The 14,248-nt window shown below is 42.1% G+C and overlaps 1 protein-coding gene across 1 annotated transcript in view; it reads left to right on the top strand.

The window, feature by feature from the left end:
- LOC146812077 (extracellular calcium-sensing receptor-like) overlaps positions 1 to 5,697 on the top strand; it is a 316,208-nt gene extending 310,511 nt beyond the window's left edge. The window contains exon 4 of the mRNA XM_085615124.1: positions 5,464 to 5,697. Within this exon, the coding sequence (XP_085471250.1) occupies positions 5,464 to 5,697 (234 nt within the window). The remainder of the gene's footprint in view (positions 1 to 5,463) is intronic.
- Positions 5,698 to 14,248: the final 8,551 nt, after the last annotated feature.

Genomic DNA, 14,248 nt, shown 5'->3' with positions numbered 1-14,248 from the left:
TCCAGAAGAACTCAAAAAGTCATACATACACCCATTACTGAAGAAAACAAACTTGGACCCACTGAATTTTGACAACTACAGACCCATTACAAATGGACCTTTCCTGGGCAAACTGATAGAAATAGCAGCTTTGGCCCAGATGTCACAATTCATTGAAGCATCTAATTATTTGGGAACGTGTTATCGCTCCCATGCTGGAAGCACTGCTATTGCATCACAAAAATTATGCCACAATTAATTCCATTAAATCATTTTATTCAAGTTATTCCAGTCTTTTCATTTGCCTTTTCAGTTCATTTTGTTACATGAAATCCATTTTATGTATAGAAATCTGATGCTGTAGGTATGCCCATCCAGGCCTTTTCTCTAAAGCAGGACATATACATATTTCATCCTCAGTAGTGTGTCATTCCCAATGCCTTTTGGGCTGCTTCATCGCCCTTCGTAAGGGGTTCACTACAAATATAAACAATGAATTTAGACGGTATGTTTAGACTTTTAAAACATGTTGCATACTAAACTAGGGAATTGCTCATTATATATGCATTTTAAATGCCTCGATCGGCGTTCTCCCTCTAATAACAACCAACGTAAGACCAAGATACAATACCACCCCGTCCTTCTCTATCTCAATCCCATGTTGTAAATCATATAAGAATGTCGCCCCACTGCCTCAATGCTCAAAATAACCCATACTCCTTAAACCAAACCTCATGGAGACACTACCGTACCTGTGATGCATGTCCGTTCCCGATCTCATTTCTCCTTTTTCAAAAACCGCCTAATAATAATAATGCCACAATTAATTCCATTAAATCATTTTATTCAATTTATTCCAGTCTTTTCAATTGCCTTTTCAGTTCGTTTTGTCACACGAAGTACATTTTATGTATAAAAATCTGATGCTCTAGGTATGCTCATCCAGGCCTTTTCTCTAAAGCAGACCATATACATATTTCATCCTCAGTAGTGTGTCATTCTCAATGCATTTCGGTCTGCTTCATCGCCATTCTTCAAGGGTTCACTACAAATATAAACAACCACAGTAGCTCCATCACCACTTCAGAGACTCCAGGTCCAAAGCTGATGTGACCAGTCCCCTCACTACAGGCAACTAGGTAAGTTCAAACATTTCAAGTTTACCAATGCGGTCACTAGTCATGGCCGCACCGATGTGGTGTGGCACAAAAAAGCATTTCTGGTCTTCAAAGCAACCACTATTGGAGGATAAATGAGCAGTCTCAGATATGATTAGGGTGATCAGACTTAAATGACAACCCTCACAAACATGGAAATCACAGACAATGTTGCACTGAGGGGAATTTGTGCAACGTTTGCACATATAGGGCCTGATTACAAGTATAAGTGCTATTTATCACAGCTGGTAAATAACAATACTACTGGGTTCGTTATTTATTGGGTGTGATAAATACCACCTATTATGAGTTTCTGGGGAATAGCAAGCAGCAAGCACCAGAATCTACATGAAACAGTAATTACCGTATGGCTGTCCCCTGTTAAAGTTCGGCAAGTTTGACCCACCAAAATGTAACAAAGGCTGAGGTATTTAAAGCATCCATTAATCATTGGATTTGTTAAATAACTCTCAACTCGTAATGCTGATCTGTGCATAAACAGGGGTTTAAGCACGGAACAGAAAACAATGACTGACTCATAATCAGGACCATGTTTTTATCTATGTCAACTGAGTTGCTTTCAACTAGTTACTGCTAACTAAAGCTGTGCTGCAATACTTGAAAATTTGCTTCCCCCTGCGTTCCTCTCTGAAATCCTAGACATGCACTACGTTTACTGACATTTTCCAGGACAAATGGTGAAAAACCAGGACTGCTCCAGGAAATATGGCACACCTGATCATCCTAGATATGATGCACTTTACAAGCTAAATCGTTGTCTTTTTTGGGCCAGATGTACGACCAATTTTAGCATGCACAAACGGGTTAGCGACCCATTTGCCCATGCTAAGATTGGAATGGCCATGTACCAACACAATTTTGCGAGCCGCAAATGAATAGAGACTCGCAAAAAAGTGTTTAGAGACTCTCTATTTGGAAGGGGCGTTTCATTCCAAATGGAGACTCTTTAACCCATGCACAAATGTTTTGCGACCGTAATTGCGGTTGCAGAACACTTGCAAATTACAACCCTCTTCAAGAGGGTGGTAATGGAGTCGCAAATGGGAAGGGGTCCCCAGGGGACCCCTTTCCGACAGGCTCTAAAAATATTTTATAGGGCAGGCAGTGGTCCCAGGGACTACCTGCCCTTAAAAAATGAAATGAAAATGTTTCTTTTTTTTTTAAATGCACCCGTTTTCCTTTAAGGAAAATGGACTGCATTAAAAAAAACTGCTTTATTTAAAAGCAGTCCCAGAGATGGTGATCTGCTGAGCCTTGTAGGCCACCATACCTGGGAGGGCCTGCCAATTTCCAAAGGGCTCGCAAATTGCAAGAAGCTCATTAATATTCATGAGCCTCGCAATTTCTGAACCCATTGGGAATCGCAAACAGTGTTAAACACACTGTTGTACATGCAAAATAGCGCCTCACAGATTTCGAGTCACAAAAGACTCGCAATGTGCGAGGCGCTATTTTGCGCGTCGTACATCTGGCCCTCCATCTCTTACTAGTATTGTAGCTTCAAGTTGTCTAGTTCTGGGTAAAAGTACACTATTTAAGGATTTGATTTATTCATTCAATTGTTGAAACCATTGGGCACATTTACTAATATTTCACGCAACAATGCTGTGTTGCATTACTTTGTGTTTACTAAACCACGCCAAGTGATGTATAGTGGCTTTCTGTAGCTTAGTAAATGGCAAACATGCTTTTACAAAAAAACTAACCACAGTTTGCGCGCACTCAAACTAAACTGGTACAGAGAATAAACCGGGTGTCCAATGTTATTCTGACTTGGTGTGCACTCCCTGAAGTGGTTCCACCCTGCCACCTGTTTCAAAATAGAAAATATGGACTAGAGCATAATCTTCTAGACAGGGTGTGCACTACCTAATACACTCCTGCATGAGTGTGTATAAACTAATCATAAAGAATACTTGTAACACTTTACACAAAAGCAAAACAATTTTCACAAATGGAAATCAAGATTATTCTTGATTTAACATCATCTCCAAAATCCAAAGTCATTCAAAAAGGTGAGTAAACCATTAACCACTTCCTTCTTGATGGTAAGCTTCTTTTATTCACTCTTTAAGAAGTAAATCCAAATCAAAAAGAATTCCAACAGTCCATATTGTTCCGATCCCAAACAATGAAATGCTGTTTCTTGACTCCCAATGCATTTCGTGTGTAACCAGCACCCTTCTTCAGGGGTAATCTAAAAACAAATATATCATTTCATGTCTCAAAAGTTGGTAGATAAACGTGACTGTCTAAATTAAAAAATATGTACTGACATAATTCTCATAAATGAGCAAAATTGAACAGAATAAAGTAGACCCATATTATCCGGGAAAGTCCAAAGGTACAACGTGAATGAGCTTTAAGTCCGAAAATTAGAAAGAAACCACTAAAATATAGTGGGCGTTGTGACACAAACACACCAAGCACACACCAAGTGAAAACAAGCCTGATCACCACTTGAATTTGTGTAAAAGAAAACCATGCACAATATGTGATAAAAGAGGGTATCTACCTGATGGAAATCTAAACAAGGACCAAATCAAAAGAGATGTATGTATTATGTGACTCAGAGACGTGTGGAACGAGAGGTAGAAACTGAGTGTGATATTCAGCACGCAGTAAGTGTCTTCACTCGTTTGGAGATATTTCCGTGCATTTGATTGTTGAATAAATGTTAATAGTGATCATACATGGTTTACAGATACCACCCAACAGTTTGATTCTTCATGAATCTGTACTACGTGTCTTTGAAAAATATCACATTGCCACAAATGGCGCCGTCAAACGCCAGGTGATTGTTGGGCATTCTCTGGTATTATCAGCACTGTGGTAACACAGGCTGGCGTTCCACACCTCTCTGAGTCACATAATACATGCATCTCTTTTGGCTTTACAGGTAGTTTAATACATTTAAACCAGTGATTTGGTCCTTGTTTAGATTTCCATCAGGTAGATACACTCTTTTATCACATATTGTGCATGGTTTTCTTTTACTCGAATTCACAAGGTGATCAGGCTTGTTTTCAATTGCTGTGTGCTTGGTGTGTTTGTGTCGCAACACCCACTACATTTTAGTGGTCTCTTTCTAATTTTCGGACTTCAAGCTCATTCACGTTGTACCTTTGGACTTTGCCGGATATTACGGGTCTACTTTATTCTGTTCAATTTTGCTCATTTATGAGAATTATGTCAGTACATTTTTTTTAATTTTGACAGTCACGTTTATCTACCAATTTTTGAGACATGAAATGATATATTTGTTTTTAGATTTCTCCTGAAGAAGGGTGCTGGTTACACCCGAAATGCATTGGGATTATAGAAACAGCATTTCATTGTTTGAGATCAGAACAATATGGACTGTTGGAATTCTTTTTGATTTGGATTTTCTTCTTAAAGAGTAAATAAAAAAAGCTTACCATCAAGTAGGAAGTGGTTAATGGTTTACTCACCTTTTTGAATGACTTTGGATTTTGGAGATGATGTTAAATCAAGAATAATCTTGATTCCCATTTGTGAAAATTGTTTTGCTTTTGTTTAAAGTGTTTCAAGTATTCTTTATGATTAGTTTATACACACTCATGCAGGAGTGTATTAGGTAGTGCGCACCCTGTCTAGAAAATTATGCTCTAGTTCATATTTTCTAAACATGCTTTTACATCAGGGCTGCATCAGAAAAGTGTCACAAACCCAACCCAAATTCATGGAAACTCTGGGCAGGTCGGTTTATAGAAAAGCTGGTGGTAAATGACAAAGTCTAGAACTGAACATGAAGGACACATTGCCATTGATTCATAGAGCAATTATGAAAGCCTCATGGTTTGTTGACAAAGATGTCCAGGGTTGCTTGGTCCGAGGAGGAGAAGCAGGAAGTGAATCATTAATAACCTCCAGGAGGCTGTGGTGTTTTTACATGAATGCCTCACAGCTGGTGGTGGAGTTACTGTCTGGCATCACTACATCACACAGGTATTTTTGCTGAAGAAGATGTGTTTGAAGTCTCAAATCTTTCATGACATTTATTTCTTAGGATAGCAACAGGACAGAAGCAATGGGAATTAATCTGCTTTCTGACCCATATTGTGACATCACAAACATCGCATTGCAGGCCATGGTACTAAGCTGTTTGATTTAATTGCCTGTGACTTTATCATTATGCTAATAAATGGTTATAAAACAAGAATAATCGTAACTCTTTTTGCTCACAGAATATTGGCAACCATATCTTCATTTTCTGTATTTTTGCATATTTACCTGACTGTTTTAGTGTGAATTAAGGAAGGTCTTCTGGTGTTTGGTTTTACAGCTTCTACCTTTTGTGAAGAATGTCCATTTTGTAGACCCTGTTGGACAGGAGGTGTTTTTCGACGACAACGGCGACCCTCCGGTTACATTTGATATTGAAAACTGGCAGGTACCCTCGGATGGCATCGGCGGATCGGTGAATGTCGGCCTGTATGACGCACGCCTGCCCTTGAATCAGAGGCTGACTCTGAACAGAAGCACCATCCAATGGGGCATCCATTACTTTCAGGTCTGAGCAGCTACAGTGTCTCGATAAGCAGAAACACATCCCTGCATGTTTGTAATATGATTAGTGTGCAATAGAAACAACAGTTTCCTTTTTCAAACAAATAAGACGAAGCATGACTGCGAGGCAAAACATCTCTTGTACCGTTTCATACTGTGAGTTTTTAGTTGAAACAATCTATTTAAACATGTTTTGCTCACAGTCACACACGATTATGAACGGAAAAGTTGTCATTTTTGAAAAAATCAACGGATGTGTTAAGAGTTGAGAAATTAAAATTCATGTCCTATAGGGGTACTTCAGTTTTTTTGCATGGTAGAAGAAAATATGCAGTTCGACATTGCCAGGGCCTCTGAAGGTCAGTTTAAAGGTCAATGAAAGGCAATGCTTCCATATTTATAAAGCTTACAGGTGACACCTGTTGCAGTGGTAGGAAATCTAGGTGTTTATTTACAAGCCCCTTGCGCCATTTTTGCGTAGTTTTTAACATGGGAAAAGTGACTACGGGTGGCGCAAGGGGCTTGTAAATAAAAATAAGCACCCTTGTTCTAAGTATCCACGATGCTAGGAGGACAGTTTTAGAATTTTAATCTAGGAACCTCGGAGCTGCGCTGCATTGATCGACTATGCTTAAAGTGCTTCTAATGTGAGCTTTTTTCATCTTTTGACGTTGTTTGAGAATGTGTTTGCAGAACGGAACAAAGAAAAACGATAGATCTGTATAACGCGCAAAGAATGCATTTGTATCGCAAAAGATATAATTGTAATTAAGAAGTAAACAGAAAAACTGGCATAGTTACTGAGCAGGGCTATCTCTTCTACAACAACTGTTAGAGTTATTGTCTTGTTTTCATCACTTTCCTGGCCCAGAGGGAGTGTTGCGGCACTGCTGTACATTATTTGTAAATTTTTATTGTTCGGTAAAAAATATGCCATGCAAAGCTGCATTGAGGTACTTCATTTCAGTGAAATCTAGTGAAAAGATGACATTCTTTATCTAGGACCTGATTCATAAAGGTAAGTGACACTTTTGAGTAAGTTACCATTTTGTAGTAACTTTATCACTTTGTATAGTCACAAACTCCGAATGTAAAGTTACTGCAAAAGTGTAAGTTATATGTCTTCACCATCAGAGTTATGCAATTGACTTAGGTCCTAATTACGAGTTTCGTGATCCATGGGACTGTCAAACCGCAACTGCCAGGGATCCGCAATCTCTTGTGGTGGCACGCGGGTCTTGAGGGAGCAATATGTTCAGTGGTGTCGCTGCAGCACCGACAAGAAAATTATGAGTTTCCTCACCCCTAGCAGTCTCGAGGATGTTTTCGCGCCATAAAACTACCTGCGGTGAGGAAACAAAGGGGGCCCTACACGGACCCCTCTAGCCTTTGTGGATGGGGTGCATGCAGAGGGTCACTTGATGTGCCCTCCTGTGTGCATTTACCTCTGTTCCTGCACAGCATGGACTGCACAGTTCATGCCGTGCAGGAACGCGCATTGGTGGTCCAGCTGAGGTGCAGTAATAAGGCTTGGATATGAGCCTTTGTACTGCACCACCGCAGGACCACCATGCCACCTGCCCGTCAGACCATAAAATTACTTGTAATCTGGCGAGAGGGCAACGGTCCTGTTTGGTGGTGTGAGGGTGAAGCGGTGGTGTGGTATCCCGCTCCCTCACCACCAAACTAGTAATCAGGCCTTTAATCTTGTGTGCATGGTTGATATCCCTCCCTAAATCCCTCCCTGATCCTCCCAAAACCTCTCTTAATCCCATCCCCGCTAGTAGTAACTCTGCCCCTCCCCCGGTGTGTCCCTGCAGCATTTACTACTATGCGGAGACTCCGTAGTCGGGGCGTAGAACTCTGCACATGTAAATATAGGCAAAATGTACACAGTAAATGTTCTACAAAGTGCAATTTGTGAATCCTCCCGAAGTATGAAATATCTCAAAGTCGTTTTGATTTCATTATTACTTACAGTCAAAACTGAATTTATCTCCAATCTCATAACCACCCTCAATTTCAGTAAGGTCTACGTCTTTTAAATTGTCTCTCAAAAGTTTTCTAAAACTGCAACTTAGCTTTTACTCACCAGCAAATTGTGATAGAAAATAGTTTGGGAGATCAGAAGAAGCTGCTCACTTCATAGACAAAGTGCCCCCATCCAAACAGATCTCCATCAAAAGGTCAACCTAGTCTTGTCCAGTCACCCACCCTGACACATCTCCACATTCTTCAGGGACTTCTTAACTTTCCAAGATTAGATAAACTTCATTCCTATCCAAGAACATTTTTACAGTTGAAGATTTTGAGGAAAACGCAAGCAACAATGATATCACGTAAAGAAACTAAAGTGAAATCTGATTGGGGATATGTTCATCAAAATATGTCACTGATATACTCCAACCTTCTTTCTAACCTTTATATGCCAGTGTGTCACCCTTTCCTACAGCAGGAGAAGGAGTCTCATGCATATTTGGCAGTGTACCTTTATCCTGAAGAAAAGCAGTGTTTCTTTTCCAGGACTGGTCTAACATTGTCACACAGTCCTGCTAAAATACCTCCATGATTCAGCTCTAAGGCTCTGCAGCTGCATGATAGCACTGGGCTGGACATGACAGTACATGTATTCATTGTATTCATGTGAAAGCTGCTGAAACTGAATGAGGCATGATGCCTGACTCACACATATGTAAAGCATTACAAAGTCCCAAGAAAATGTTAGAAATGAAGTCTGATTCTTTCTTGGGTAAGTCTGACAAAAAACCGTAATGAAACCCATGCCATTTGTTCTCCCACTACTCCTGTGAAGCATTGATTCTCTGAGAATATAATTCATAGATGGCGATCATGTCAACCTACACTTGCACAGAAAAAAATATAATAATTATGGGTGTAAATTTATTATTTTTCCTTAGAAAATCTCACCCATGACACAGGTTTTGGTCTAACTGTAGATAGACGTGGTCTGTGATACTTTGCATTCTGTGGACCAGTTCCCTTTCCTGTCACTTATTCTAACTACCTCTTGCCTGTTCTCTGCTTTGTCTGTTGGTCTTAATATATGTGCCCTTCTTAAATCTTTGAAGCTTACAGCAAATTCTTCTCATCTCTGGTTGTCTTCTGAAAGTTCTGCTCTCCATAAATTCAGGAGCTAATTGAACTTAAACATAGAACCTGTTTCTTTCTATTGTTTTCCTCTCTGCTCATTACACTGTTGCCTTTCTACTCAAAGTCACCAATGAACTCTTCTTCCAGTCACTTATTACCAAACATTCACATGATCCTCTACAGCTCTTCTCCCCTGCAAATCGTCTGCTTTCTCCAACTTCTCCCAATCCTTCTTCTCATTGTTTTCACACTGTGGACTAGTCGGCTATGTGCTCTATTTCGAAAACCCTCTGTCATCTGTGCTTCTTTTACTTCACCCCAATCATTTATCCCTTGTCATTCACCTGATTCCACTCTTGCCCCTCATGCATCTCCTTTGTTCTACTTGCACAAGAGTTGGTCAGAGTGTAAGGCCATTTCAGATTTGTCCATGGATTCCTACTAATCCAGAGAAAAATCTACTGCATCACAATTTGATGCTTTATCTATCATGTTGGGGAAAAGTGTGTACCCTTAGCTGGTACTCACACTTTTCTCCACTGTCCCGAACTTCAATGGCTTCCAATCACTAGAGTGATTTAATTCCATTATCTCTGGATTGTCTACAAATATCTGAAATAACCTGCCCAACCTATCTATTCTCATTGATGTCTTCATACATATCTTGTTGTCCTCTTCGGTCTTTCTGTACTGGACTTCCTTGTGCCACTTCAAACTTTCACTGTTTTACACTCCATGCACCACAGCTCTGGAACAAACTTTCCATCTCTATTCACTTGGACCCTACACTATCTGCTTCAAGGAAACTTTTAAAGGAAGACATGGTACATATATCCAAAATCAAATGAAGTAAAGCGTTCACATGGAAGAAAGTGAAAACAGTTTTGATCACCACACCAGAAAGTTTTTGCCCAGCTGGGCCTTGATCACATGACCCAAAGTTACAACAAGTTTCTAGATTACGTCACTAGACACACACAATGGACAAAAACACATGTAATAGTGTAGGCACCATCTTGGAGGCAACCAAGTATACTGCAAGGCAATGCTTCAACATATTCACCAATGCTTCAATGTATACTGCCCACTTGGGTTTGATTTTGTTACTGTTTCAGTTCCAATCAAAATGAGAACATGGATGGGGTGTGGTCTTGCCGAGCAGCAAGATGGCCGCTCTTTGAGTGTTCCTTGCCGGCTGGGACATAAGCCTTACATAATCCATGCTAAACTGTGTCCAGCGGTGCTGAAAAAGACACAACAACTGTTCCTGGCGGTGCGGAGAGCATATCAGCGCTATTCGGCAGGCAAATCGACCACGAATCACTGAAAGGAGCAGAGTGTCGTGGCGGGCCCGGTGAGGTGGTCTATGGGCCTCCGGACTGCAACATTACCTGTGCTGGGCTGTGCTGCTGTCACTTTCGATGCAGAGAGCTGAGACACGTGGCTAGCGATGCTGCAGCCCCCGTTCGATCTTGATGAAACTGCCAGGAACAAAGCTCTGGAGCTGAGCAGGACCTCGTCGGCCTGGAGCCCGAGGGGACGGAGGCCGCCATCTTGTGCTGAGGAGAGGCGGTCCCTAAGATCGTCCGGCAAGAGAGATCTGGACCCCTGAATGGGAGAAGGTTCTGGGGGAGGGCCGGAGTGGACCAGATATACCCGTCTCGCACCCTGAACCAGGCATAGGCCTCTCCCCGAGCCAATTCCAGTGGCATGCATTGCAGGGGCTACCTTTGAGAGAAATCGAGGGTACATGCCTGACCACCCCTCTCATACTCTGAGCTGGACAATCACTGTGGCAGGGAGGTGAATAGAGCCCTGTGTGGGGGGCAAGAGATAATATGGCCTTGCCGGGTCTGACAGATTGGAAGTAATCAGACACATTGAGGCACTTAGAGCTACGCTGTAGCTGCAGCTGCAGCTGAAATTACAGCTTGAGTTGCATGAAGCTACATACCCGCTGGATGGTGGGTTACCATGGGATTTAAAGGTGTCGCTGGATCTGGTGAGCGCTTGGTCAGGCTGCGAGACAGACTTCCGCCAAAACCAATGGATCACATCCCAGGAGATCATGCTGACCCTCCTCAACTTCCACTGTACTCAATGCAATGAGGACACTAATGATACGACACTGAGAGGGACATAGCAACACACAGCAAGAGTTGCTGAAATAATTAGTCAGATTTAGGAAAGTACCGGAGAGTTCCTCCGTGCCATACGATATATGCTGAGTGGATCCCGTGGGGAAAACGCCTGCCCTCCCAGGTGCAACCAGAGTTGCAGCCAGTTCACAAACATGGGGAAAAGAGACACTAAACAGTCAAAGTTATCATTTGACAACAAAAAACTCACAAGACAAACAGATTCTGGGACTGAAGGGGAAGGCGACAATCCATCCACAGCACCAACAGATGATCAAGGAGAGGACCTCTGCGCGCTCCTGCTGGAAATGAGATCTAGTCTCAAGACCATCGAAAATAAACTAGATGTACTTACCTCTCAACTAGAAAAGGTCAGGACAAGAGTTGACCAGCACGAATCAAGATTAGATTAGCTCAAGAATCGCACCTCGGATGCGCACGATTTTCAGGTCGAAGCCAAAGAGCAGCTCTTGCAGATGGACAAAGTCCAGACCCAGAGCCAAAAATGACGACCTGGAAGCCCAGTCAAGGTGCAATAATGTTTGCATAATGGGAGGACCGGAAACAACGGCTATTTTCAAAATGGAGACATAAGAGGAGGAAATGCTGCGTGACCTGTTCGGATCTGATCTATCAACGGTATTCATTGTTAAACGGGCATATCGCACGCTGGGACCCAAACCTCCTATGGGTTCCTCTCCTCAATGGATCCTGGCCCGGTTCTTGAACTGCCGGGGCCGTGATGTTATACTGGCCACAGAGTGTGGGACTATACTATACAAAGGTAACTCTAGCTCATTCTTTCCAGATTTCACCCCCACAATGCAGGCAGAGTGGCACGAGTTAGTGCAAGTTAAACACCTGCTCCTACAGGTGGAGGTACCGTATGCTCTTCTCTATCCTGCAAACTGAAAGTCATGCATGATGCAACTGCTCACTTCTTCACCGATGCTAAGTCAGCAATGAGGTTTGCCGAGCACGTGAGCAGGCAGATGCGCATGGCTAAATCCAAAGGTCCCCAGAGTCCTGATAACAACCTTAGTGACAATGACTGAACGTTGTTTGATGCTGGTACTTACTTTCTGAGCCAAAGCCGAATGTGATTGTACATATATAGATCCAATACCACAGTGAAACAGTTGCATAAGTTATGTTCAAAACTCAACTATATTTGTCAGGGTTGCTAAATTGCGATTTCAAACATGTGCCGCTGGTGCTCCTCAAAGTTCTCGTCCACCCCGCCTCCGGGCAGGGCTGTGCACCGGTGTCCCCATGCCTCAGAGGAGAGCTCCCAAGTTTTGCTACCAGGCTGTGATCTGGAGCATGTTGTTGAGTTTGCATTTCAAGGGGGGGGTTTATCACACAACCTAATTGGGGGGTTGGTGTGGGTGGGGAATGGGTTGGGAATGTCACAGTTGGGAAGTTAGACAGGAGAACATTATGGAACTGTACACACATTGTTGCTATCCGTAACAATCAAGGCGGGCCCAGGTCGGGGCTTGTTGGGGAGTTCAGAGTTCCAACAGGAACCACATGCAGTATTTATCATACACTCACACCTACACAAGCTAAATTCGTCTGGTGAGCATGCATTCTTTGCGTGGGCATGACTAACTACAGATTTCTATCCTGAAATATTCACGGGCTGAACACCTGCAGGACGACCAGACTGGTCCACTCCTATGTAAGTAGACATCATATTGATATATGTCTAATTCAAGAGACCCACTTAAATAGCTCATCTCACCAAAAACTGCAGCATAAGCGCTGGGGGCACATTTTCTCCTCTATATATTCTAATTATGCAAGAGGGGTGGCAATCTTGATTCGACAGGGACTAGACTGGAAAATGATAAAATCACAGCTGGACCCTGAAGTCTGATTTGTGAATCTGTGTGGCACGCTGGGAGGGGTGAAGATAACGCTTGTGGCAGTATATGGGGCAAATACTGACTGTCCTGAATTTTTTCAAAATGTATGGGAAAAGTTCAAATCTTGGGCTGTGACACAATAATATAGGGGGTGATTTTAATGCCATATTAAATGACATTCTAGATAGGAAAGGCACATCCCGCACTATGCATCCAAACTCGAGTGGCGCTTTTAATGCTATATTGCGGAACGGAGGCTTAGCTGACATCTGGAGGCAGAGAGACCCGGGGGTTGCGGAGGGCACATGTTTATCAGCACATCATGGAGGCTGGTCCAGGTTAGATACTGGCTAGTCTTGCGGGACATTGCAGCCTGGACATCCGACAGCACACATTTCCTCAAAACGCTTTCTGATCATGCTCCTTATTTGCTGCAACTGACGATCCCAGACACCCCGCTTAAGATGATTAGTTGGAGACTGGCTCCAAACACCCTCTTGGACTCTGCTTTCAGAGAAGAAATACACAAGGACATTGTAGAATACTTTGACACCAATGATGGGTCTGTGTCCACACATGCAACACTTTGGGAAGCATTCAAGGTGGTTATAAGGGGAAAATGTATCTCACAATGTCAATGAATAAGGTGAACATGCACAAACTATCTTCATTTTAGGTGATACATTTCTCTTTTGTACTGTGCTTCTGAGGTATCACTCTCCGATCAGGACAGTCAAGGATCAGGAGTCAAAGTAGCATACCCTAAATAGGGCCAGTCCCCCTAGGCACAACAGAAAACCCTCCAGGGGTTATTTAAATCTTCACAACTCAATAAAGCTTCATCCAAGTTTGTAAATGTGAGTCAGTTTTTGCTGTTTAGCTTCTCTTGAGGTTGAAAATCACTGCTTTCTTTTATGTGGGAGAAAGCTCCCGTGTTGTCATTCCTTGTAGAAAAGTACTTCACATCAGTTTCCGTGAAAGTATTGACCCTGCAAGTTTGACTTTATTTGATACACATGTTTAAATACTGTTTTACAGAATGTTTTTTTAAACGCTTGTTGGCAACTCCGAGTTTGGTTATTCACTTCGAATAAAGCATGTTCAATGGCGTTGTAAAAACACCGGTGCAGTCGTGAATTCACATGGTTTAAAACATTGATCTTAAGCTTCCAAATGTATTATGTTAACCACGCTTTGCGCATTTGAGCATAGAAACAATGCAATTTCTTCTGCATGAAGCCGCAAAGCATTTTAGTTTATTGTCAACCACTTGTCACTTGATTTATTATGTTTTAGCCACGGTTATAACGCACTGCCTACACCTATAGAGTCGATTAAGAAACCATATTGTATCAACTGCATGAGGCTATTGAGCACATTCTTTTATTTTCCACCAAATTATTTTTTTAGTAAGAACTAAACATGAACAGTATTTTGTTTC

The sequence above is a fragment of the Triturus cristatus genome, chromosome 7, assembly GCF_964204655.1.
Source record: "Triturus cristatus chromosome 7, aTriCri1.1, whole genome shotgun sequence".
Lineage (NCBI taxonomy): Eukaryota > Metazoa > Chordata > Amphibia > Caudata > Salamandridae > Triturus > Triturus cristatus.
Note: the sequence above shows the minus strand (reverse complement) of the source record. Positions and strands in the feature narration are given on the sequence as shown.